The sequence below is a fragment of the Erpetoichthys calabaricus genome, chromosome 3 (genome assembly GCF_900747795.2).
Source record: "Erpetoichthys calabaricus chromosome 3, fErpCal1.3, whole genome shotgun sequence".
Lineage (NCBI taxonomy): Eukaryota > Metazoa > Chordata > Cladistia > Polypteriformes > Polypteridae > Erpetoichthys > Erpetoichthys calabaricus.
The window spans coordinates 166,282,947-166,306,108 of NC_041396.2; the positions used below are offsets into that span (position 1 = coordinate 166,282,947).

Consider the following 23,162-nt stretch of genomic DNA (forward strand, 5'->3'; position numbering starts at 1 on the left):
AACGTTCCTGTCTGAATAACGTTCCAGTCTCTCTACAACCTCCTGTGTTTCTGTGCAAATCTGTGACCCAAGCATGACAATATAAAAATAACCATATAAACATATGGTTTCTACTTCGCGGATTTTCTTATTTCGTGGGTGGCTCTGGAACGCAACCCCCACGATGGAGGAGGGATTACTGTATTTTTATTTCTAAATGCTATTGTTTAATTGCTAATGTTATGCAACATTGCAGGATGAAGAGCCTTACTATCTCATGATTTGTCAAAGGAACTAGATTGTTGAAAAAGTAACATGATTATCTCTGCTTTCTCGATAAGTTATTCGTTATTTTTCATAAGTATTATTAATTTGTTTTTCATCAAAGGCTGCCGACTATGAGAATTTGGCAAAGATGAAAAAGGCCTCACATGATGGGTCTTATTTTCAGTCTTTACATCAATGAAAACTAAAGTTGCACAGACACTCTGTATTTATTATATAACTTAAAACAAGAACTGTGAGTTACTCTTTGTCTGGTTCATTTGAACTCTATGTAAAATGGTTTGAAGTGTTGTTATGAGTTATTGCCCCCCAACTTGGAGCCTGTACATTGGGGTTTACCCCGGTGGACGAGAGGGTAGCCTCCCTTCGCCTTCGGGTGGGGGGACGGGTCCTAACTGTTGTTTGTGCGTATGCACCGAACAGCAGTTCGGAGTACCCACCCTTTTTGGAGTCCCTGGAGGGGGTGCTAGAGGGCATACCTTCTGGGGACTCCCTCGTTCTGCTGGGAGACTTCAATGCTCACGTGGGCAATGACAGTGAGACCTGGAAGGGCGTGATTGGGAGGAATGGCCCCCCTGATCTGAACCCGAGCGGTGTTTTGTTATTGGACTTCTGTGCTCGTCACGGATTGTCCATAACGAACACCATGTTCAAGCATAGGGGTGTTCATATGTGCACTTGGCACCAGGACACCCTAGGCCTCAGTTCGATGATCGACTTTGTGGTCGTGTCGTCAGACTTGCGGCCACATGTCTTGGACACTCGGGTGAAGAGAGGGGCGGAGCTGTCAACTGATCACCACCTGGTGGTGAGTTGGCTTCGATGGTGGGGGAGGATGCCGGTCAGGCGTGGTAGGCCCAAACGTGTTGTGAGGGTCTGCTGGGAACGTCTGGCAGAGCCCCCTGTCAGAAGTAGCTTAAACTCCCACCTCCGGCAGAACTTCGACCACATCCCGAGGGAGGTGGGGGACATTGAGTCCGAATGGGCCATGTTCCGTGCCTCTATTGTTGAGGCAGCTGACCGGAGCTGTGGCCGTAAGGTGGTCGGTGCCTGTCGTGGCGGCAATCCCCGAACCCGCTGGTGGACACCGGCGGTGAAGGATGCCGTCAAGCTGAAGAAGGAGTCCTACAGGACCCTTTTGTCCTGTGGGACCCCGGAGGCAGCTGATAGGTACCGGCAGGCCAAGCGGAATGCGGCTTTGGTGGTTGCTGAGGCAAAAACTCGGGCGTGGGAGGAGTTTGGGGAGGCCATGGAGAATGACTTTCGGACGGCTTCGAGGAGATTCTGGTCCACCATCTGGCGTCTCAGGAAGGGGAAGCAGTGCAGTGTCAACACTGTATATGGTGGGGATGGTGCGCTGCTGACCTCGACTCGGGACGTTGTGGGTCGGTGGGGGGAATACTTCGAAGACCTCCTCAATCCCATTAACATGCCTTCCAATGAGGAAGCAGAGCCTGGGGACTCAGAGGTGGGCTCCCCCATCTCTGGGACTGAGGTCACCGAGGTGGTCAAAAAACTCCTTGGTGGCAGGGCCCCGGGGGTGGATGAGATACGCCCGGAGTTCCTCAAGGCTCTGGATGTTGTAGGACTGTCTTGGCTGACACGCCTCTGCAACATCGCATGGACATCAGGGACAGTGCCTCTGGATTGGCAGACCGGGGTGGTGGTCCCCCTCTTTAAGAAGGGGGATCGGAGGGTGTGTTCCAACTACAGAGGGATCACACTCCTCAGCCTCCCTGGAAAAGTCTATTCAGGGGTCCTGGAGAGGAGGGTCCGTCGGATAGTCGAGCCTCGGATTCAGGAGGAACAGTGTGGTTTTCGTCCTGGTCGCGGAACAGTGGACCAGCTCTATACCCTTAGCAGGGTCCTGGAGGGTGCATGGGAGTTTGCCCAACCAGTCTACATGTGTTTTGTGGACTTAGAAAAGGCATTCGACCGTGTCCCTCGGGGAATCCTGTGGGGGGTACTCCGAGAGTATGGGGTACCGGCCCCCCTGATAAGGGCTGTTCAGTCCCTGTACGATCAGTGCCAGAGCTTGGTCCGCATTGCCAGCAGTAAGTCGAACCCGTTTCCAGTGAGAGTTGGACTCCGCCAGGGCTGCCCTTTGTCACCGATTCTGTTCATAACTTTTATGGACAGAATTTCTAGGCGCAGCCAGGGTGTTGAGGGGGTCCGGTTTGGTGGGCTCAGGATTGGGTCACTGCTTTTTGCAGATGATGTTGTCCTGTTTGCTTCATCAGGCCGTGATCTTCAGCTCTCTCTGGATCGGTTCGCAGCCGAGTGTGAAGCGGCTGGGATGAGAATCAGCACCTCCAAATCCGAGATCATGGTCCTCAACCGGAAAAGGGTGGAGTGCCCTCTCAGGGTTGGTAGCGAGATCCTGCCCCAAGTGGAGGAGTTCAAGTATCTCGGGGTCTTGTTCACGAGTGAGGGAAGAATGGATCGTGAGATCGACAGGCGGATCGGTGCGGCATCCGCAGTAATGCGGGCGTTGCATCGGTCTGTCGTGGTGAAAAATTCTCAATTTACCAGTCGATCTATGTTCCTACCCTCACCTATGGTCATGAGCTATGGGTAGTGACCGAAAGAACGAGATCGCGAATACAAGCGGCTGAAATGAGTTTCCTCCGCAGGGTGTCTGGGCTTTCCCTTAAAGATAGGGTGAGAAGCTCAGTCATCCGGGAGGGGCTCAGAGTAGAGCCGCTGCTCCTCCACATCGAGAGGAGTCAGATGAGGTGGCTCGGGCATCTGATCAGGATGCCTCCTGGACGCCTCCCTGGTGAGGTGTTCCAGGCACGTCCAACCGGGAGGAGGCCCAGGGGAAGACCTAGGACACGCTGGAGGGACTATGTCTCTCGACTGGCCTGGGAACGCCTTGGGATTCTCCCGGAAGAGCTAGAAGAAGTGGCCGGGGAGAGGGAAGTCTGGGCATCTCTGCTCAAGCTGCTGCCCCCGCGACCCGACCTCGGATAAGCGGGAGACAATGGATGGATGGATGGATACTTACCAATATTGGTTTATATTGTTCCTGTAGAATTCCACATAATCCTTTAATTTTTTTATTTAAAATTGAATGAATATCTATTTGGTGTAATAGTAACTGATCTCATATAACAAAATTAATACCATAATGTTGATATCACATTGCCTCACTAATCTTAATTAGTTTATCTGAATAGCGATGGTCTCCCTTTGCCATCTGTCTAACAAGTAACAGGTGTGCACTAGAAAGCAAACACTGATGTTTTGTTTTTTTTTTTGCATAGACAGCATTATTACCACCTCGTTTACACCAACAAAAAGAAAGTTAACCTCTTGTGTGATGGTCTGTCAGACTTAAGAATATGATTTAAATCTAAAATGAAATGTTTAATTAACATATCTTGTAATCAATGTTTTATGAACATCTATACCAAAACATCCTACGAGAGCAACTTCTCCCAACCATCCAAGAACAGTTTGGTGACGAACAATGCCTTTTCCAGCATGATGGAGCACCATGCCATAAGGCAAAAGTGATAACTAAGTGGCTTGGGGAACAAAACATCGAAATTTTAGGTCCATGGCCAGGAAACTCCTAGACCTTAATCCCATTGAGAACTTGTGGTCAGTCCTCAAGAGGCGGGTGGACAAACAAAAACCCACAAATTCTGACAAACTCCAAGCATTGATCATGCAAGAATGGGCTGCAATCAGTCAGGATTTGTCCCAGACGTTGATTGACAGCATGCCAGAGCGAATTGTAGAGGTCTTGAAAAAGAAGGGCCAACACTGCAAATATTGACTCTTTGCATAAACATTTATATAATTGTCAATAAAAGCCTTTGAAACTTATGAAATACTTGCTAATTATACTTCAGTATACCATAGAAACATCTGACAAAAAGACCTAAAAACACTGAAGCAGCAAACTTTGTGAAAACTAATATTTGTGTCATTCTTAAAACTTTTCGCCACCGCTTTACACAACATCCCATCTTTTACTATTAAGTGTTTGAATGCTTTGTCAGAACCCCTTTGAGGATGAGCAAAACTCATTGTCTATGGCCTCAACAAATTCCACTCACACACAAGGTTCTACTTCAGCAACTACTGATGCCTTTTGGTCTGTGGGTACTTCTCTACATAATCTCGAAACCATCCTGGTAACACTGCATGAAAGTAATAATAAGACAGCTCCCTTTACTGCTGGTGTCAAATAAGCCCTAGAGTTGTTACCTTGATAAACACCATACTGCTGCCTCCACTATTAAAACTTTGAACAGGCTCTATTCAGACTCAATGAGCCTGTCCATTCACAAGATGCAGGGAAAAGGATTTCCACAGGTGAGAGTTGAACTAACCATAAACAAAGTCATGTATTAGTCATTCACAATAAACCTTCCCAACTTGTTTGGGTATTCCATGACTGTCCAGTAGACATCTTTGAGCATGGGAAAGGTGCTATTTAAACAAAATGTATTATTATTATTATATATTCTATCCATCTGAGCCCACTCATTACCAAGTGGTAATCAGTTGATGGGTCATCATAACTTTTTTAACTGAGTATCTAGAACATTTGAGCCTCAGATCAAATTGCACAAAGATGGTGCAATATACTCTGGTACCAGATACACTTATGAGCAACTTTGTATTCAAACATAATATCTGGAATGGACAATCCATGTTTAGCACAGATGTATAATAATAATTCAACACTGAGATCCAGATCACACAGCTGGTTCCTCCAATCAAGCTGCTCCAGCTAACTTCTTCATTACTAGCATGAGGACTGAAATGTCCTAGTGGGTCTCCAACGTCAGCAGATGATAGCCCTTCAAACACTAAATCCTAAATTTACAAGCATATGAGATTATGAAAAAGTAACTTCTTAGAAAATCAGGTGTGAGGACCAACAAAATAAAATAAATTTTTTCTACAGAAATATATCTTCAAAGGAAAAGAGATCAGTATGCAAAATATCTAAATCATGGCACTCAGTGGTGATCTACAACTGCACTCTATACCATACAAAAATAAACAAACAGTCTACATGAAACATAAGTAAACGCCTAAAGCCATCACTTGTGAATTTCCATGAGACACCTGCTTTAAACTTCTGAGCCAATTTAACGAGTCCTACAAAGCTGTACTCAATCTAATTTTTAATATACATGGATTTAACTCGGCTGTTAGAGAGCCTTTTAATTTACTTATACTCGTTTGTTATTAAAGACTGCTTCCACTTGTTCAAATGAGAATCTATGAAAAGCAGCCCTCTTGTTCAAACATACTTGAGGTTAATAAACTGCATTTTTCAGCTCAGCTGCTAAAACTAAACTAAAGTTTAAGCCTTTCCTACAATACCCCACACTCTTAAATACAGTGGAACCTCGGTTCACGAATGTCTCGGTACATGTACAAATCGGTTTACGACCAAAAAGTTCGCCAAACTATTGCCTCGGTTCACGACCACACACTCGGTATATGAACAAGCCAGTTTCCCTTTCGGTTTGTACATGTTCAGTCTCTCCCTGTGCATTTCTTGTGCAGCGAGCAAGAGAGAGAGAGCGCGCCACACACACACACACAGAGGCAGCACGAGAGAGAGCCGCGCACACACACAGGCAGCGCCAGAGAGAGACAGACGCACACACACAGGCAGAGAGAGAGAGAGAGAGAGAGAGAGAGAGAGAGAGAGAGAGAGGGCTGGACTCATAAGGTACAGAAGGCAGTTAAAGAATGCACTGGGCTTGATTTTGTTTTCACTTCAGTTTATAGCATGCATTGTTGCAATGTTACTTTTCTTGGTGGTTTATTAAATTACAGATTTTTTCAAATGTTCATTTTTTTCCCTGTGCTTAAAACTCATTAAAAAAAAGTGTTTTTAGCCAGCAGTTGGTAGCGCTATAGCAAAAACTATTGCAGTGTTACATTTCTCTGTTGTTCAAGGTTTTCTCAGTGTTATTCAATGTTTTTACATTTAGTTTACTATTATGCTGTGCATTCTATGGACCTGTATTTGTGCTTAAAAATATAAAAAAATATATATTTACATATAGTTCGTATGGTCTGGAACGGATTAATTGTATTTTCATACAATCCTATGGGGGGAAATTGCTTCAGTTCACGACCAAATCGGTTTACGACCAGAGTTTTGGAACGAATTATGGTCATGAACCGAGGTTCCACTGTATATACAACAGATCACCAAATCCAAACGGTGGGTGCATGAGCAGCTTTCTTTATATGTCTCATAAAATTGGCACTGTATAAGATAATTGTCAAGTATAAGAGATCTAAAAAGGTCACAAATCACTGGACAGTAAATCAGTGCTTCACTTCACAAGTGCTTTACTTTATGGCTTGTGTAGTGAAAAATATGGTGATGAAACAACATTTTAAATCATGTTGAAGTGTGTAGGACAGCATTTTAAATTATACAGAAAGGTATAGGTTTTTATTGGGGAAGTATGAAGCAGGTAGAGAATGCAAAATTAATCCTTAGTCATCACCCATTCCTCTTCTTGATGGTGTACTTGACTCTCAGGCGTTTGTTCCTTAATTAATGCGGTTTTCATCATTTAAGGTAAAACCAGTATACTGAATTTAAAATACAGTATTCAGTTTTGATTTGTTTACGTGGAACAGAATGCCATCATGTGTTTTGTTCTGGCCAAATTAATCTGGTGAATTGCATCACTCAGGATATTAAAACATTGCTCCCTAGTTGCCTTATCATGATGTGGACTGAAAAAAAAAAAAGATCTGCCAGCTATTCTTTTACTATACTACTGCCTTTATTTGTGCTCTCTCAATATCTGACCAAGACTAGTTGATTACATTCTACAGAGGGGAATTCACTATATAGTAAGTGGAAAAACGAGTCTATTATATCCTTACATAATAAACAGTCAGCAGCCTGATGTCAATTATCTTATACTTGTCTATTTATTAATGCACATATTTAATTTTCATCTAACCTCTATCACTTAAAATAATGTGACAGCAGTACAGAATTCATTTTAACAATAACCAAGCCCTACTAACATTAATATGTGCCTTAAAACATGTAAGAACCTTATGTATTTTGTGAAACAGAATTATTCTTTCTCTGAATATTATTAAAATTTAATAATAAAAAACAAACATTTTGATTAAGAACAACATCAGGTATACTCATGACAATCAAGCTGCCTGTAATATAAATGTAAGCACCTAACTTTCAACCTGCTCTCTAGTCCTGCACAAACCTGCAGTTTAGAGATATTTTTTACATTTACTCACCTAAGGAATTCTGAATGCTTTAGAATCTTTTAAATATTTTCTGTACATTGTTGCAACAGCCTATTCAACTTTTAAAAAAGTCACCCGCTGCATTATTCAGTTTATATTTGTTTTACTCAAATTAGATTTTTTTTCCATCTACATTAGTTAATTTTGAGAGCTGCATTGATGACCACATTACATTTTAATAAATATCACTGAGCTCACAATGATGTAGATAATGTATTAAATGTCTCATTGCTGTAGCAAACAGGAAAATGTGCCTCAAGAAAACTGTGCTTATAGCAGCAACAAACTGCTGTTTTACTCCAGGAAAAAATAATTAATTTTATCTAATCAGAACTGTTTAATGAAAGGAAAAGGAGGATCTTTTTGTTTACAGGAAAACATACTGCAACTGTCAAAAGTCTTCCAACACTGAACAGTCACTCAATTTTATGTCTTCAAAGATCATAAGAATTAATTTAAGAACTTCTATAACATGTTCAATATCTTCATAATCACATCTGGTCTTAAATTAATACTTTTAAGGTCATGGTATATCTTTGGTGGTTATTTTTTAGAATGGTGTTTCTGTTGTCTGTCTCATGCCTTAACATGATGGGATGACTTGTGTGTCTCAGTGATGTCAGCAGAAGCTTCAGATCCAGGCAAGAGTTTGAAACCACTAGGACTCTTTCTAGAGCTGGCCGGCCATCTAAACTGAGCGATCGGGGGAGAAGGGCCTTAGTCAGGGAGGTGACCAAGAACGCGATGGTCACTCTGTCAGAGCTCCAGAGGTCCTCTGTGGAGAGAGGAGAACCTTCCAGAAGGACAACCATCTCTGCAGCAATCCACCGATCAGGCCTGTATGGTAGAGTGGCCAGACGGAAGCCACTCCTTAGTAAAAGGCACATGGCAGCCCGCCTGGAGTTTGCCAAAAGGCACCTGAAGGACTCTCAGACCATGAGAAAGAAAATGGTCTCTGGTCTGGTGAGACAAAGATTGAACTCTTTGGTGTGAATGCCAGGTGTCACATTTGGAGGAAACCAGACACCACTCATCACCAGGCCAATACCATCCCTACAGTGAAGCATGGTGGTGGCAGCATCATGCTGTGGGGATGTTTTTCAGCGGCAGGGACTGGGAGACTAGTCAGGATAAAGGGAAAGATGACTGCAGCAATGTACAGAGGCATCATGGATGAAAACCTGCTCCAGAGCGCTCTTGACCTCAGACTGGGGCGACGGTTCATCTTTCAGCAGGACAACGACCCTAAGCACACAGCCAAGATATCAAAGGAGTGGCTTCAGGACAACTCTGTGAATGTCCTTGAGTGGCCCAGCCAGAGTCCAGACTTGAATCCGATTGAACATCTCTGGAGAGATCTTAAAATGGCTGTGCACCGACGCTTCCCATCCAACCTGATGGAGCTTGAGAGGTGCTGCAAAGAGGAATGGGCGAAACTGGCCAAGGATAGGTGTGCCAAGCTTGTGGCATCATATTCAAAAAGACTTGAGGCTGTAATTGCTGCCAAAGGTGCATCGACAAAGTAGATAGATAGATAGATACTTTATTAATCCCAAGGGGAAATTCATACATACGATTTGAAATTATTGAGCAAAGGCTGTGAATACTTATGTACATGTGATTTCTCAGTTTTTTTATTTTTAATAAATTTGCAAAAACCTCAAGTAAACTTTTTTCACATTGTCATTATGGGGTGTTGTGTGTAGAATTCTGAGGAAAAAAATGAATTTAATCCATTTTGGAATAAGGCTGTAACATAACAAAATGTGGAAAAAGTGATGCGCTGTGAAAACTTACCGGATGCACTGTACTGCTTATGGTTTATAAAGCCTTAAATAATCTCGCTCCATCTTATATATCGGAATGTCTGACACCCTATATTCCAAATCGTAACCTTAGATCCTCAAATGAGTGTCTGCTTAGAATTCCAAAAGCAAAACTTAAAAGAATGGGTGAGGCGGCCTTCTGCTGTTATGCACCTAAAATCTGGAATAGCCTGCCAATAGGAATTCGCCAGGCTAATACAGTAGAGCACTTTAAAAAAACTGCTGAAAACACATTACTTTAACATGGCCTTCTCATAACTTCACTTTAATTTAATCCTGATACTCTGTATATTCAATTCATTATAATAACTATTCATGGTGGCTCTAAAATCCATACTAACCCCTACTCTCTCTTCTGTTTCTTTTCCCGGTTTTTTGTGGTGGCGACCTGCGCCACCACCACCTAATCAAAGCATCATGATGTTCCTACATTGAAGGATTAAAAGCCAGAAGTCTGCATGACCATCTTCATCAAGTCCTTCCATGAGAACCCTAAATACAAAGAGGACTGTTTCATTTATGTTAGGTAGAATGCCCAGAGGGGGCTGTGCGGTCTCATAGTCTGGAACCCCTGCAGATTTTATTTTTTTCTCTCCAGCCGTCTGGAGTTTTTTTTTTGTTTTTCCTGTCCTCTCTGGCTATCGGACCTTACTCTTACTCTATGTTAATCAATGTTGTCTTATTTTTATTCTTACTTTGTCTTTTATTTTTCTTTTCTTCATCATGTAAAGCACTTTGAGCTACATTTTTTGTATGAAAATGTGCTATATAAATAAATGTTGTTGTTGTTGTTGGAAAAGCCCTGAACACAATCCTTCTGAAGAAGGTGAAAATCACAGTAGACAACAAGCTTGGGGACCAGCAGGCAGATTTTCAGTAGACAGATAATGTACCAATCACTTTTCCACACTATGGATCATTGTGGAGCAGTCACTTGAATGGAATTCTCCTCTCATTGTCAAAGTTATTGACTATAAGAAGGCATTTGACACTGTGGACAGGGAAAACTTGTGCAAACTCCTGAAACACTATGGAATACCAGAAAAAGTATTTTCACTCATACAGAGCACCTATCAGTGCTTGTCTTGCAAGGTGATTCATACAGACTAGCTAACAGACTTCTTGAGGGTCAAGACTGGAGTGCAACTGGGATGCCTTCTTTCACTTTTCTATTCCTCCTGGAGGTCTAATGGATTGAAAAAATTTAATATAATGCAAGATGATCTGGACTTTGAAGATGACATAGCCTATCTCTCATACAATTACAACCAAATGCAGCAATAGGGCATAACCTCTGGCAGTCACATCAGCCAAAATACGGCTGCTTATCAACAAAAAGACAACAAAGTCCAATTAACACCAAAAATGATAGCATATTAAGAGCAGAAGGCAATGCCCTTAACCTAACTGGGAAGCACAGAGCATAAACATGAACATACAGACAGAGATGACACTGCTGCACTGTAGCATGCAAAGGCAGCTTCTGTGTCACTGAATAAAATGGGAAAAAGGAAAAGAGGCAGACCAAGAAACATCTGGAAGTATGACACAGAAAAATAACTAAAAGAGTATGGTGCCAGCTGGAAAGACATAAAAAAGATAGCCCAGAGCCAAACTTGCAGGAGAGGTGTTACTGATAGCCTTTTGTTTACATGGATCTATGGGTTTAAGTTAGTAATTAATGTTTCTGTTATAATATAACAGAAAAATCTTCCAACAATTATGCATATTTTGTTAATTTATTTTATTTTATTGAATTTATTAAAATCAAATAACATTCCATACAAGCAAGTCAAGTTTTACAAATCTAGGTTCGAAACAAATCAACCCCTACTCCTGAGAAAGGGAGTTAGGCCAACAGAATAAACCTTTAACAGTAGGAAAAGTAAGGTTAAGTAAATAAATAAATTAAAATAAATAAATAATAATAAAAAAACAAAAGAAAAAAAGGGAAGATAATCCACTTCCTCAATTTAAATGCTTATTCTAAAATATTATTGATTAGATCCTGCCAAGTTTTGAAGAACTATTCTACAGATCCTCTAAGTGAGAATTTTATCCACTGACTTAAAACAGGTGAATTCGGATTCTTTAACTTCAGCAAGATAAGTCTACATGCCAAAAGTGAAGTAAAGGCAATTACAGTTTGTTTGTTCTTCTCCACTTTAAGCCCATCTGGAGTACACCAAGCACAACTGTTAGTGGATTAAGAGGGATTGTGACTCCAAGGCTGTCTGAAACGCATTTAAAGATTTTGGTCCAAAATGATGTTAATTTGGTGCACGTCCAAAACATATGGCCCAATGAGGCTGGAACTTGATTGCAACGTTTTCAGGTTAGATCTTGCCCTGGAAACATTTTGGACAATTTTAAACAAGACAGAATGTGCTCAATATATAATTTTAAGTTGAATAATTGTATGCTTTGTACATATGGAGGTAGAGTGAATTCTGTGCATGGCTGCCTTCTACTCCTTTTCTGAAATGTTGAGTAAGAGATCGTTTTCCCACTGTATTTTGGGATCTTTGAAAGGGAGGGACTTTAAAAGGTTTTTATTTATTGCAGAAATGCTTTCTGAGTCCTCAAGACTGATCAATAATTTTTCCGGAATACAGGTTGGTGGGAGGTTAGGAAAATTGGGCAGGTTTTGTTGAACAAAGTTTCAAATTTGGAAGTAGTAAAAGAAATGTGTTGCTGGAAAGTTACATTTGGAGTGTAATTGCTCGTAGGATGCAAAGATGTTGTCTATGTACAGGTAGATGTTGTCTCTGCACAGGTATCTATGTGATTTAATCCTGAACCTGTATAATTATGTATATTAATACAGCAGACACCAGGTATGCTTTCTCAGGGGTAAAGCTATGGGTTTGCAACATGCAAAGTGTCAACCTGTTTCCTCTCTACTTATGTTTCTAGGTAGCCAATGGTAATGGCATTTACTCTTTTGAAAATCTTATAGCTACTTGTTGCCCCATTTGAATAAGCTTTGTTCTCTGACCTGCTTTAGGATCTCAAAGTACAAAAAGAATAAGTCTGGGTGTACAAAGGAAAGATACTGTAAGTAATTTTGCCTTCTAGAATGCATGTCTGTGAACTTCTAATATTCATTGTTTTGATGCTTTTATAACTTTATGCTATTCTGTAATCACATAATATTGAGTTTGCTTTTAATAGATTTGACTGATAATTTTCCTGCTAACACTGAAAGTAATGCTGAAAAGGTATAGCCCTTTTTTGTGGACACATGCTGGAACTCAACCCGAGGGGTTCATAGTCTGAGTATTAATACTTGGTGTGGTATCTATCTCTACATCTATAATTTAATAGTTAGGCTTTGTATTAAATGTAAGACACATTAAGTTAAGCTGCCTAGCCTTTGAAGTTTTACTCTCAAACACACATTAAGAAAATGGTGCTTAACCTCTGAGGTTGCATATGAAATAGTATTTAAAAAACACATGCTAATAGGGTTACTTAGGTGCAGAGGTTTTATTATACAGAAGAATAGTGCTTAACATCAGAGATTAGATATGAAAAACCAACTATTGACCATAGACAAATTCTTTTCTAGGAGTTTATGACCGTAAGCATTCTTAGCTAACTCAGTGATTACAGTAACTTATCAGTACTTCATCTCACAAAGACAACATTGGTCTTTCATACTAAAAGCAATAATTTCAAATCTAAGTATTAATGTCCATACTTTTACTCTGTCATTGGTTAAGACACGTAAGCTGTAGTGAAGATGGATGAGTTGAAACTTAATATCTCCCTAACTCATAAAAAAGTAAAATGATTGTAAAATTTGAACCTAATGAAAGGTCATTTGGTAATTCACAAATTAGCCTTCTGTGTGTGGCTTATATAATCAAAGAATAAATGTAGTCATGAATGATCTTCACAGGTTCTGTATGTAAATACTGTAAGGATAAGCATTTTCAGTATGTTCACTAATACCAGTCCTTGAATCACTCTCAATCAATGAATTATTAACAAATTACAAGAAGCTTAAAGTACTATTGCCAGAGTTATTTCTGAGAAAAGATAGTAATTAACACATTACCACACAGCTTGTTGCACACTGGCTTCCTCTTCATCTGACTTACAAACTGTTAATTAAACACCCTAAGATTAAATGTCATTGTTGCTTGCCTCATACTAACCTACTAGACACTTAAGATTCATTGATTTTTACCTTCTTAAAATTGAAATATGCTTTATGCACTTGTTTCTGAATGATCATTTAGCTTTTTCCTTTTTATCACAAGAACTCTCTTCTTAGATATGATAGTGAAGTTCAATCACTCCTTAATTTCAAATGAGACTTAAATATCTGCATTTGTTTTATGCATTTTTATTGTATATGCCTGTAACTTCTAATGAATTTTTACATGCCGGCCACAACTATCCATAACCAATGATATTGTCATTCCATCCAATCAACCAATTTCCATGTACTATTAGTTCATCCATAACTTATCACACATTGAATGAGCTTGTAATGTATGCTATTACTATGAATTGTAGTTTATCTGCTTTCTAAAGATAACTGTGATGGGGCACTGTGAAGGGCACTATATAAAATAAAGAGTTTTATAAAATAAGGATGGAATTATCCTTCAAAGCTACTGTACACTGAAGCTTGAAGTTAAAGCAGCATGTTCCACGAATGGTAAATTAGGAATATAAAAAAGTATTAGGTATTAAAAAGTACCTTCTCTCCTTCCCATTTTTCATTGCACATGGTTATCACAAATTTAAAAAGATGTCTTCCTGCAGTTTTACAGTATATTATAGTGCACAACACCAAAAACATTAAGAAGCCTGCCTATACATTCTGGAAACTGAAGTGTACTTGATACCACTTGACTTTAACAGATGTATTTAACAGATGTATTTACAAATACTGGTAAAATTCTGTTACAACGAACTGCCAGGGACCTAAAAAACATTTTGTTGTAATGAAAATTTCGTAGTAATGAGATACTGTATTTGTCACTATAGTGCTTTCTTTAACTTGCGTCCAGGCGTTTGCAATCATTTCAACAGCTTCTTTCACATTAATTTTATTCTCCTCCTGTCTACAAGTTATGCTGACGAGAATGCTTCTCAGCATTTCCTTGTGATAATACACTTTCAGGGTGCAAATGATGCCCAAATTCAATGGCTGAAGCACTGCTGTACAATTGGTTGGGAGGTTTTCAACGCAAACATTATCTAAATGTGGAAGCATGTTGTGGACAGCACAGTTATCAATCAGAAGCCGAATCATTCTTTTTGTCTTCTTCATATTGTGAGGTTTCTGAACTCTTTTGAGGTCCCCTCAACCCCCCCGAATGGGAAGAACATGCCGAAGTACATCCTGAAGAACGATTGCCACATCTGTGGAAGATCGGTGTTGCACTATAAGTCCCTGTCTGGCACTCCAAAACATGAGGCTGAGTCTCAGTACTTTAGCAAAACCAGCTTTATTCAGTTGAAACAGGAACAGCAGGGTTATTTATTGTAGCGGGATCTGCCACTCTCCTATACACAGACACAGCAGTCGGGGTTGTGGCTAGGTTAGTGGCCAAGTACAGGTAATACTGTTTTACAATGTTCCTTGCATCACCCATCGAGATCTTTCTGTTCGCTTTGGTGAAGAGCCGTAGCAGAGCTGTGAGCCTGCTGTTGCCCCAGCAATGGATAAACAGAAATTCCACAGACACGGTGATCACACTTCGGGACACTCTTCGGCGTGTTGTCCAGTTGAGGGAGGTCCCAAGAGAGTTTAGAAATGTTCTTGAATGAATAGGAATGTTTCTTGAACTAGCATCACTGAACCACATAAAAACGGCTTTTTTGACGTCTTCAAATGCAGGAGTTCGCATACGTTTGCAACCCGAGATTTTTCTTATTTTTTTGCTCGGTCTTTCAAGAAAGTTGACAGTGTCGATGGCGAAATTCCGCATTCACTGGAAGCATCTTTTGTCTTTTTTCCACAATCAAGAGCTGCAAAAATTAAAAGTTTTTTTTTTCTAATATGAACTGTTATCATTTTTTCATGTCTGCCATTTCTATAGGAGGGTGACAGTGAATTACATTCCAATGGATATTTTTCAAATGTTGATGAGCAATAAGCAAAATGTATCACTGAAAACCACAGAAAACAAAAGACAGCAAAAAAACAGTTTGAGGAAAGTTCGAAGAAAGAAAAATTTTTTTACAGTGTTTCTGTTTGGGGATCGCTATATACAACTGAGCTGAGACCACAGAACTAACTGCTCTGTAGAGGATTCATTCAGGCATTTCAAGGTCTTTTGGGCACTTTGTTGTAATGAAAGTATCTGCTGAATGTATTTTGTAGTAACTTGATTTCTATAGACTTGTGTCATATGAGGAAACTGTCGGAACCATAAAAATACTTCGTTGTAATGAAAATTTCGTTGTAAAGATATTCGTTGTAATGGAATTTTACCTGTATATTGAAGTTATTGTGTTTTATCTCTGATTTAAATACACTTATTTTTAATAAAAGGTGATAATAAAGATGGCTCACCTAAAAGTTCTGGCATGGATAAAAAGGGGGACAAAAACCCACTGTCTACTGACCTGTACATCCCTCACAAAGTACTTGTGTTTTTACTTCAAAAAATTCACTATCAGGTTAAGTTCAGGTTTTGATTCTGTGATGTTCAAAGCATTGAAAAATGCTGATTTTAGCATGGTCTGTGGAAAATCGAAATGGACTAACATGTCTTAAAATTATGATTTTTATCTGAAAATCAAGCACTTTTTGTGCTGTGTAGAGCTCCTGGTTGATTACAACATAACAAATATTAAAAAAAAATCAAACAGGTTACATCGTGTTTGTTTTGTTACAGGCTCCAGGCCTATTGTTTTTTCCCCCGTTTGGTTCAGTACTTATCTCCACATCCTTCAAAAACTCTTTCGACACATCTTGAACAATAACTACCATAAAAATAGTTTAATTTAACCAGGATTTTTGCAGTCTACTCTAGTTTAGTTATAGGACCAGGCCTACAGATTTGCAAAATATTTGTACTTTTGAGATTAAGTGTAATTTACATGCAAATACTGCATGGACCATCACAATTTTTTAAATGTCTCATATTACAGTGGAACCTCGGTTCATGAATGTCTCTGAACACGTACAAATCGGGTTACAACCAAAAAGTTCACGACCACACACTTGGTATACAAACAAGCCAGTTTCCCTTTCGGTTTGTGTGCGGCGATGATTTCCACACGTGTTCAGTCTCTCCCTGTGCATTCCCTGTGTAGCAAGCAAGAGAGAGAGCGTGAGAGAGCGCGTGAGCGAGCAAGAGAGAGAGAGAGAGGGCTGGCCGTATAAGGCTGAGAAGGCAGTTAAAGAATGCACCGGGCTTGTTTTTAAAGGGACTGATTCGAGCATTGTTTTAACCTCGTTGTATTTAATGAAGACTTTTTTCTATTGGATTTTAACCTCCACTTCACTTCTGTTTAAAGCGATTGGTTTGTAGCGTGCATTGTTGTAATGTTACTTTTCTTGGTTGTTTATTAAATTACGGATTTTTCAAATGTTAATTTTTTCCCTGTGCTTAAAACTCATTAAAAAAAAAAGTGGTTTTAGCAAGCGGTTCGTAGCTCTATAGCGCGAACTCTTGCAATGTTAGTTTTCTCTGTTGTTCACGGTTTTCTCAGTGCTATTCAATGTTTTTACATTTAGTTTACTATTATGCTGTGCATTATATGGTATAATTAACAATATTTGTGCTTAAAAATCTTTAAAAAAAAATATTTACATATAGTTTGTACGGTCTGGAACGGATTAATTGTATTTACATACAATCCTATGGGGGAAATTACTTCAGGTCACGACCAAATCGGGTTATGACCAGAGATTTGGAACGAATTACGGTCGTGATCCGAGGTTCCACTGTATCTTGTTTTACTGATAAAAGGTGATTTTAATACACCACTTTCTCCTTCCAATAAAAAATATCATTATAATATAGCATGACATACAAGAATTGTAAGATATCATTGATGACCAAAGGGCACATTAATCTTTTACCCTTAAGAAAAACAGTCCGTCAATAATGTTTCACCAGCAGTAGTGATTTGAGTTCATTATCAAAAGTTCCTAGTGGACACACGATCACTGGCTAGCAGACCAAAACTTTCCTGAAGTTTTCAACAAATAAGAAAATGTGGGGATCAAGATTCTAGCTTCACAACTATCTACTAAAATTTGAAGGTATTGCACTTTGGTTAAAAAAATACCATTGGCCTTCTGTATTCTAGCAAATAATGTCTCATATTAAACTAGTAAATACTGAGATGTTTACATTTTCCTAACAGTAAACATTTGCCAAAGATTAAAGAGAATAATATATCTAACAATTTAAAAAATACCTGTTTTTTTCAATGAAATACTTACATAAATATGGTTTTTTCCGTATCGTACTTTTATGTTATTTAAAAGTGTGGCTTCATTTAAATACATAAGAGAACCTAAAAGGAAAACACACAATTTGAAACACAAATAACAGATTTAATAATAATATTCAATTCAGCATATGAAATGAAAATATTCTAATGGTCACCATTTAAACAGCATCTACACATAAATTAATGTCCAAAAAGATAAGAAATTCTGTCCTGTTAAAATTGAGACAGCTTAAGAGGAGCAACAAGAACACATCAAAAAGTTTTAAACTGCACCAGTACTTATGAAATAAAATTATTTTATATGATATTATCATTTAGAAATTAGGCATAACATTCTTACTACTCTGATACAATAAACTTCAGGAAAATTAGGCAAGTCACAATAAACTCTTGAGTAACAATAAATGACTCATGATATATAATTTGAAAAGTATCTCCTTTATAAGTGTAAGTATAACAGTGGTTTTCTTTCCAGGATGTAGACTTGCTTCATACTAACTACTAAAAAGAGGGGTGTTCAGCTCACTAATGTTCTAACAGTTATAATAGTGTATAATAAGTTTATTCAGTAAAATGGATAAACAATACACAATGCTGAGTTTGCAGTGTAGTATTCCTGAAGAAAATTAGACAAACCTATAATTCTTTCAAAAGAAATAACTAAAACTAATGAGCTGTCAAGCTGCAATGACCATTACTCACAGTTATCTTCAACACTTTTTTCACTGTCATCTTCAGCAGGAAAAACTTGGTTGATGGGAGCAAGAAAGGTCTAAAATGACAAAGAACAGACAATGTTCAAACAAATATATTTACAATAAACATTTCTGTGACAGGTTAGAAAATACTTGAATGCGAATTTTCAGATTTATGAATTGTCATTTATGCTTCTCTAATCACTAAAAGGTGACAAAAAAAGTACTCCCAGGCACAAAGGTCTAATTAGTATAAAAGACGTGAAAGGTGACATTTCAGTAAGTCAGGATTACAATAACAAAGCAAACAAATTATTTATTGGATCAGTTTACTAAAAAATGGGGCTATGCAGAAAATTCCCTACTACCAAACTGGTCATGAACCATAGTGTAAAGTTGTAACAGTGTGAAGCACTGCTGAACTGATTAAAGGAATCAAAGGTTAGGAATTATTTCTCTTTTTTAAACATTTCTATGGTCAGGTAAAGGTGTTGATGTTGCATGCAGTAGGTATTCCCAGGACTTGGCAGCAACAGTGTATGTAGCCAGATATTGGAATGTTGGAAACCACCACCAGGCAGGTCAGTCATGGAACATTTAGCAATAGGTGACAAGACCTGGAGGAGATATTGCCATGTAGTCAAACTACACTTAAGAAAGAGCACAGGCAATCAGCTAGTGCAACCAAACAATGTCAGCCTATTCTGGCTATGGGCTTTAAAAAATTGTTAAGCAGATTTCTCCAAGGGAAAAATAAGAACTTCAGTAAACAATAGTCCAAGCTCCTAAAGCCAGATGGTAGTACAAAGTTTTCCCTAAAGTTATGACCACCTCGCTGCTAGAAATGTCACCAGAATCACCAGTTAGATTTGTAAACCAAACTTAAACTGTAATATGAATGGCTGACCAACCAGCCTCATAAAGATCAATGATTTGCGCTCAATTATTTTGCTTGTATAAAACTCTAGTTAATTGCCGAGGTCATCACTGTGGCTATACAAAATGTCTCCAGTTTTCTTTTATTTAAACTTATGCAGAGGTAGCCTTTTTTGCAATCTGATTGTTAACATGAAAGCATAAAGGCAACTTAGACCAAGACCCATTACCACAGAGCATTTTGTAAATATAAAATGTTAATTTATTTGGGGTGCTGTAACAATTAAAATTCCGTTTAACACTAGAATTACCAGAGCCTACGAAAAAACTCGTAGATCCAGCCCTCCTTAAATCCGTTCGCACCTCTCCCTCAGCGTCTTTTGTCCTGTAAATGTGCCTATTCTATCCCCCACCGCCACAGACCATGCACAAACTTCTCCCAGCTCATGCCTTGATTGATTATCTGGGAGTCAAGTGCTGGAGTTTTAGAGTGGAAATAATAGATCATTATTTGGAACACATGCAGCGGTAAGATTTGCTGACTTGTAATCAAGAGTCCCTGATTCGATCCCGTCTGCCTCCTGTATTTGCTGTTTTCAGTAGAGAGCTGCTCTTATTGTTAATATTATACAGTACACACATATTTGGTTTGCGTCAGTAACAGACAGTGTACATTTATAGGACTTGTGAAAGTTACCGTTTTTTTTTTTCACTTTTATTCTCTCACTCACGATCGCGATACATACTACCGCCCAAGGGATCTGATGCTGTTAGTTTTTATTTGAAACTGGGAGTAACTGTAGATGTGAGTGGTGTTTTGAGGCAATGGAACTGGACATTCTCTGATCTGGAGGGATAAAAGCTGACACACAAACGCTGGTGAATCTGCCTTCTTCATATCTCACCGTCACTTGATTTTTTTTATTCGGTTTTATTGAGTGTTACTGCTCACGCTGAATTAGTATGCACCTTATGGTCCATGATGTCAAAAAAAACAAAAAAACAGAGACATAGGTATATATGATATTTGGAATTATTCATTTTATGACCTGTATAGTACATTTCGGAAAACACTGTGGCACTGATGCAACATTATTCATATTATTCATATTCATTCACATAACACAGCGTGTTTTTTTTCCCCGCGATCTTACCAGTCCCCACATGTTGCTGTTTCTTTTGTACTCCAGGACATGCAGAGGCAACAGTAGTACAGAGAGGTCAGTTCAGCGCTATATGCAATCATCACATTCAAATGTTAACAGTTCAGACATACGCAAGGACCCGTCCTTCCTACATTTATCATGTGTGTACCTGTTGCAATGCCCTGAGCTGACCCTCTAACAATGATTATCAAAAAATAAAAACTATTCTGAAGATATACACCTCTTTCTAAGGTATGTAATTACTTTTTCAATGAAGTGACACATTTTTGTTTTGTTGTTAAAAGTAAGAAGCATGAGAACCAACTGATCATTGTCAGCCATATGTACTGTACATTCAAACATAAGGCACTTTAGAGTAGAATGTGTTAAATATGTAGTTAAGCATTATTTAAGATGTTATAAGGTGATATTCAATAAGATACTACATTAATTATTATAGTGTATTACATGTATATCTATTTTCATTTTGAATTACAGCAACTAACAAGAGTTTTTATATGTGACTATTTTCACAAGTTTTTAATTTTGGTGAGGTTTGCATTGGTATAATGTGAACTCTATAATATCACTGGTACCCATAATAAATCTAGCAATTTAAGGAATAAAACGGAGGTCCAGCTGAAAACCTTAATTAAAAAACATAAAAACACAGAGACTATCATTATGAAACAGCTAAGCTGCATCAAATAATATAATACTGCACTTGTTACAAGACAGCTGACAATCTCCAAAACCAAAACATTTTTTTACCTAATTAGGCATACTGTTAAGCCAGAATAAACATACCAAGTTATTAATATTAATGAATACAGGGTATAGTTATATGTTAAGTGTTACTAGGAAGTAACATTTTATAATTATATGCACAGTATTTGTTGTATGAAGTGCATTTCGTTAAAAAAAAAAAGTACTGTAACAACATATTTTACAAATTAATGTTAACATATAATACGAGATAAATTAAACAAGGCATAAATACATAACGTTTAAGAGGGAAGCACTTTAAAAATGGCAGAGGTAAAGCAGGATTGAAAGTCACATGTGTAATGTTAAATTTAAGAATACTTTTAGATTTGAAAACCATTCAAAGCAAGCGTTACAGTAATACAACTGGATGAAAAAGAGGACAAGACAAATTCAGGTTTAAGGCTGATTTGAAAATCTTCTTTCTGTCATATAAATGTATAAATCACTTTAGCCTACCAGATCTTAGTTATGAATACTTCACAGGACATAGAATATAAGCAGAAGATTATACTCTTCTAAAAATTACAAGCATAAATAAAACTAGGGTAGGAGATTGAGCCTTTAGCTACCGAGCCCAGGAACTGCTATGCTACTTCTAATTATCTGCATCCAGCTGTGGGCCCTGGCACCAAAGGTACTTTACCAAGTTACTTACTGTTCCTGTCCATGAAATGAGACACTGAGACTAGGAATCTGAACAGTTGATAACAGTGTATGTGTTTATAGAATTCACCACATGCTTCATAACTTTCAAAATGCAGAGACATAGACTTGGTGATCTAGGCCAGAAAAATTGTGACTTTGCCTGTTACAATCAACTGTGTCCCTCCATAAATTGATTTTTTCCAAGACTGCTTCTGACTGGATTATTTGTTTTCCTCCTGTCCAACACATACAATATAAATACAAACCATAAAAGAACATAATAAAAACAGTGATCACCACTTCCCAAATACCCCCTAACAACCAATTTTATAAACACTTTGACCCTTTCAACAAATTACTGTACAAGATTCATAATATCATGTCATTAATTTCAAAAATACCACAACTTATAGACAGGTACTTCAATGGAAAAGTTTTTATTTCAGAAGCTATCTCCCTGGCTGCTTCCTGCCCTTAACATACCCCACTATGATGGAAAAAGACACAATTACTTCAGAAATGAACCTGAAGTAAATTGTCGCTGAAACTCAATCTGGATTTCTGGAACTGTTGCAGAAAGAGCAGCCTCTAATGAACTGATAAGACCGCCAACATATGTGTTGACCTCCCATGTTCTGGAAATGAAAAGTTGCATGTGCCACCTAGCCATTCAAATATATAGGTGAAAGTGATCTTTTGTATCACTTAAAGTCTACCATCAAATCATTTGTTTACTTGACATTTAAGGCTCCATATTATTAAGGTTACACTTTTTTAACAAATTCTGTTACCTCATTCCTTTAACATAAGCAAACCTAACAATTCTTACAGAAACTACATGTTAACTGCAATTTTTATGCATAAGGAGTCTGTGATGTTTATATATAACCAACAACATTGAGTAAAATTAGGTCTGTACTCAAATCAAAGAACACTATATAATCTGAATTGAACTGAATTCAATTTAAGATGTTTGCTTATTGATGTAGTGTGTTCTACTGTGACTATTTTATTTTTGCAAATCAGAATCCTCTGAGTCCTCTGAATCTATCTTCAATTAAGATAATCAAATTAAAATTAGGTAAATTGGACTAGACAAATATAACAACTAGGGCTGGGAACTGATTAAATAAATTTAACTAATTAATTGTATCATGTATGTAATTTATCGCAATTTATCTCATCTAACATTGAAACTTGACACATGTAATCATAAAATAAGTACTGCAATC

General features: G+C 38.3%; 1 protein-coding gene across 5 annotated transcripts in view; it reads right to left on the reverse strand.

Moving 5' to 3' along the window:
• Window positions 1-23,162, reverse strand: part of myo6a (myosin VIa) — a 257,094-nt gene that overhangs the window by 150,810 nt on the left and 83,122 nt on the right. For all 5 annotated transcript variants that reach the window (XM_051925546.1, XM_051925547.1, XM_028797486.2 and 2 more), the window contains exons 3-4: window positions 18,504-18,573; window positions 17,791-17,864 (exon numbers count right to left, since the gene is read on the reverse strand). In XM_051925546.1, coding sequence (XP_051781506.1) covers window positions 17,791-17,864; window positions 18,504-18,573 — 144 coding nt within the window. The remainder of the gene's footprint in view (window positions 1-17,790; window positions 17,865-18,503; window positions 18,574-23,162) is intronic.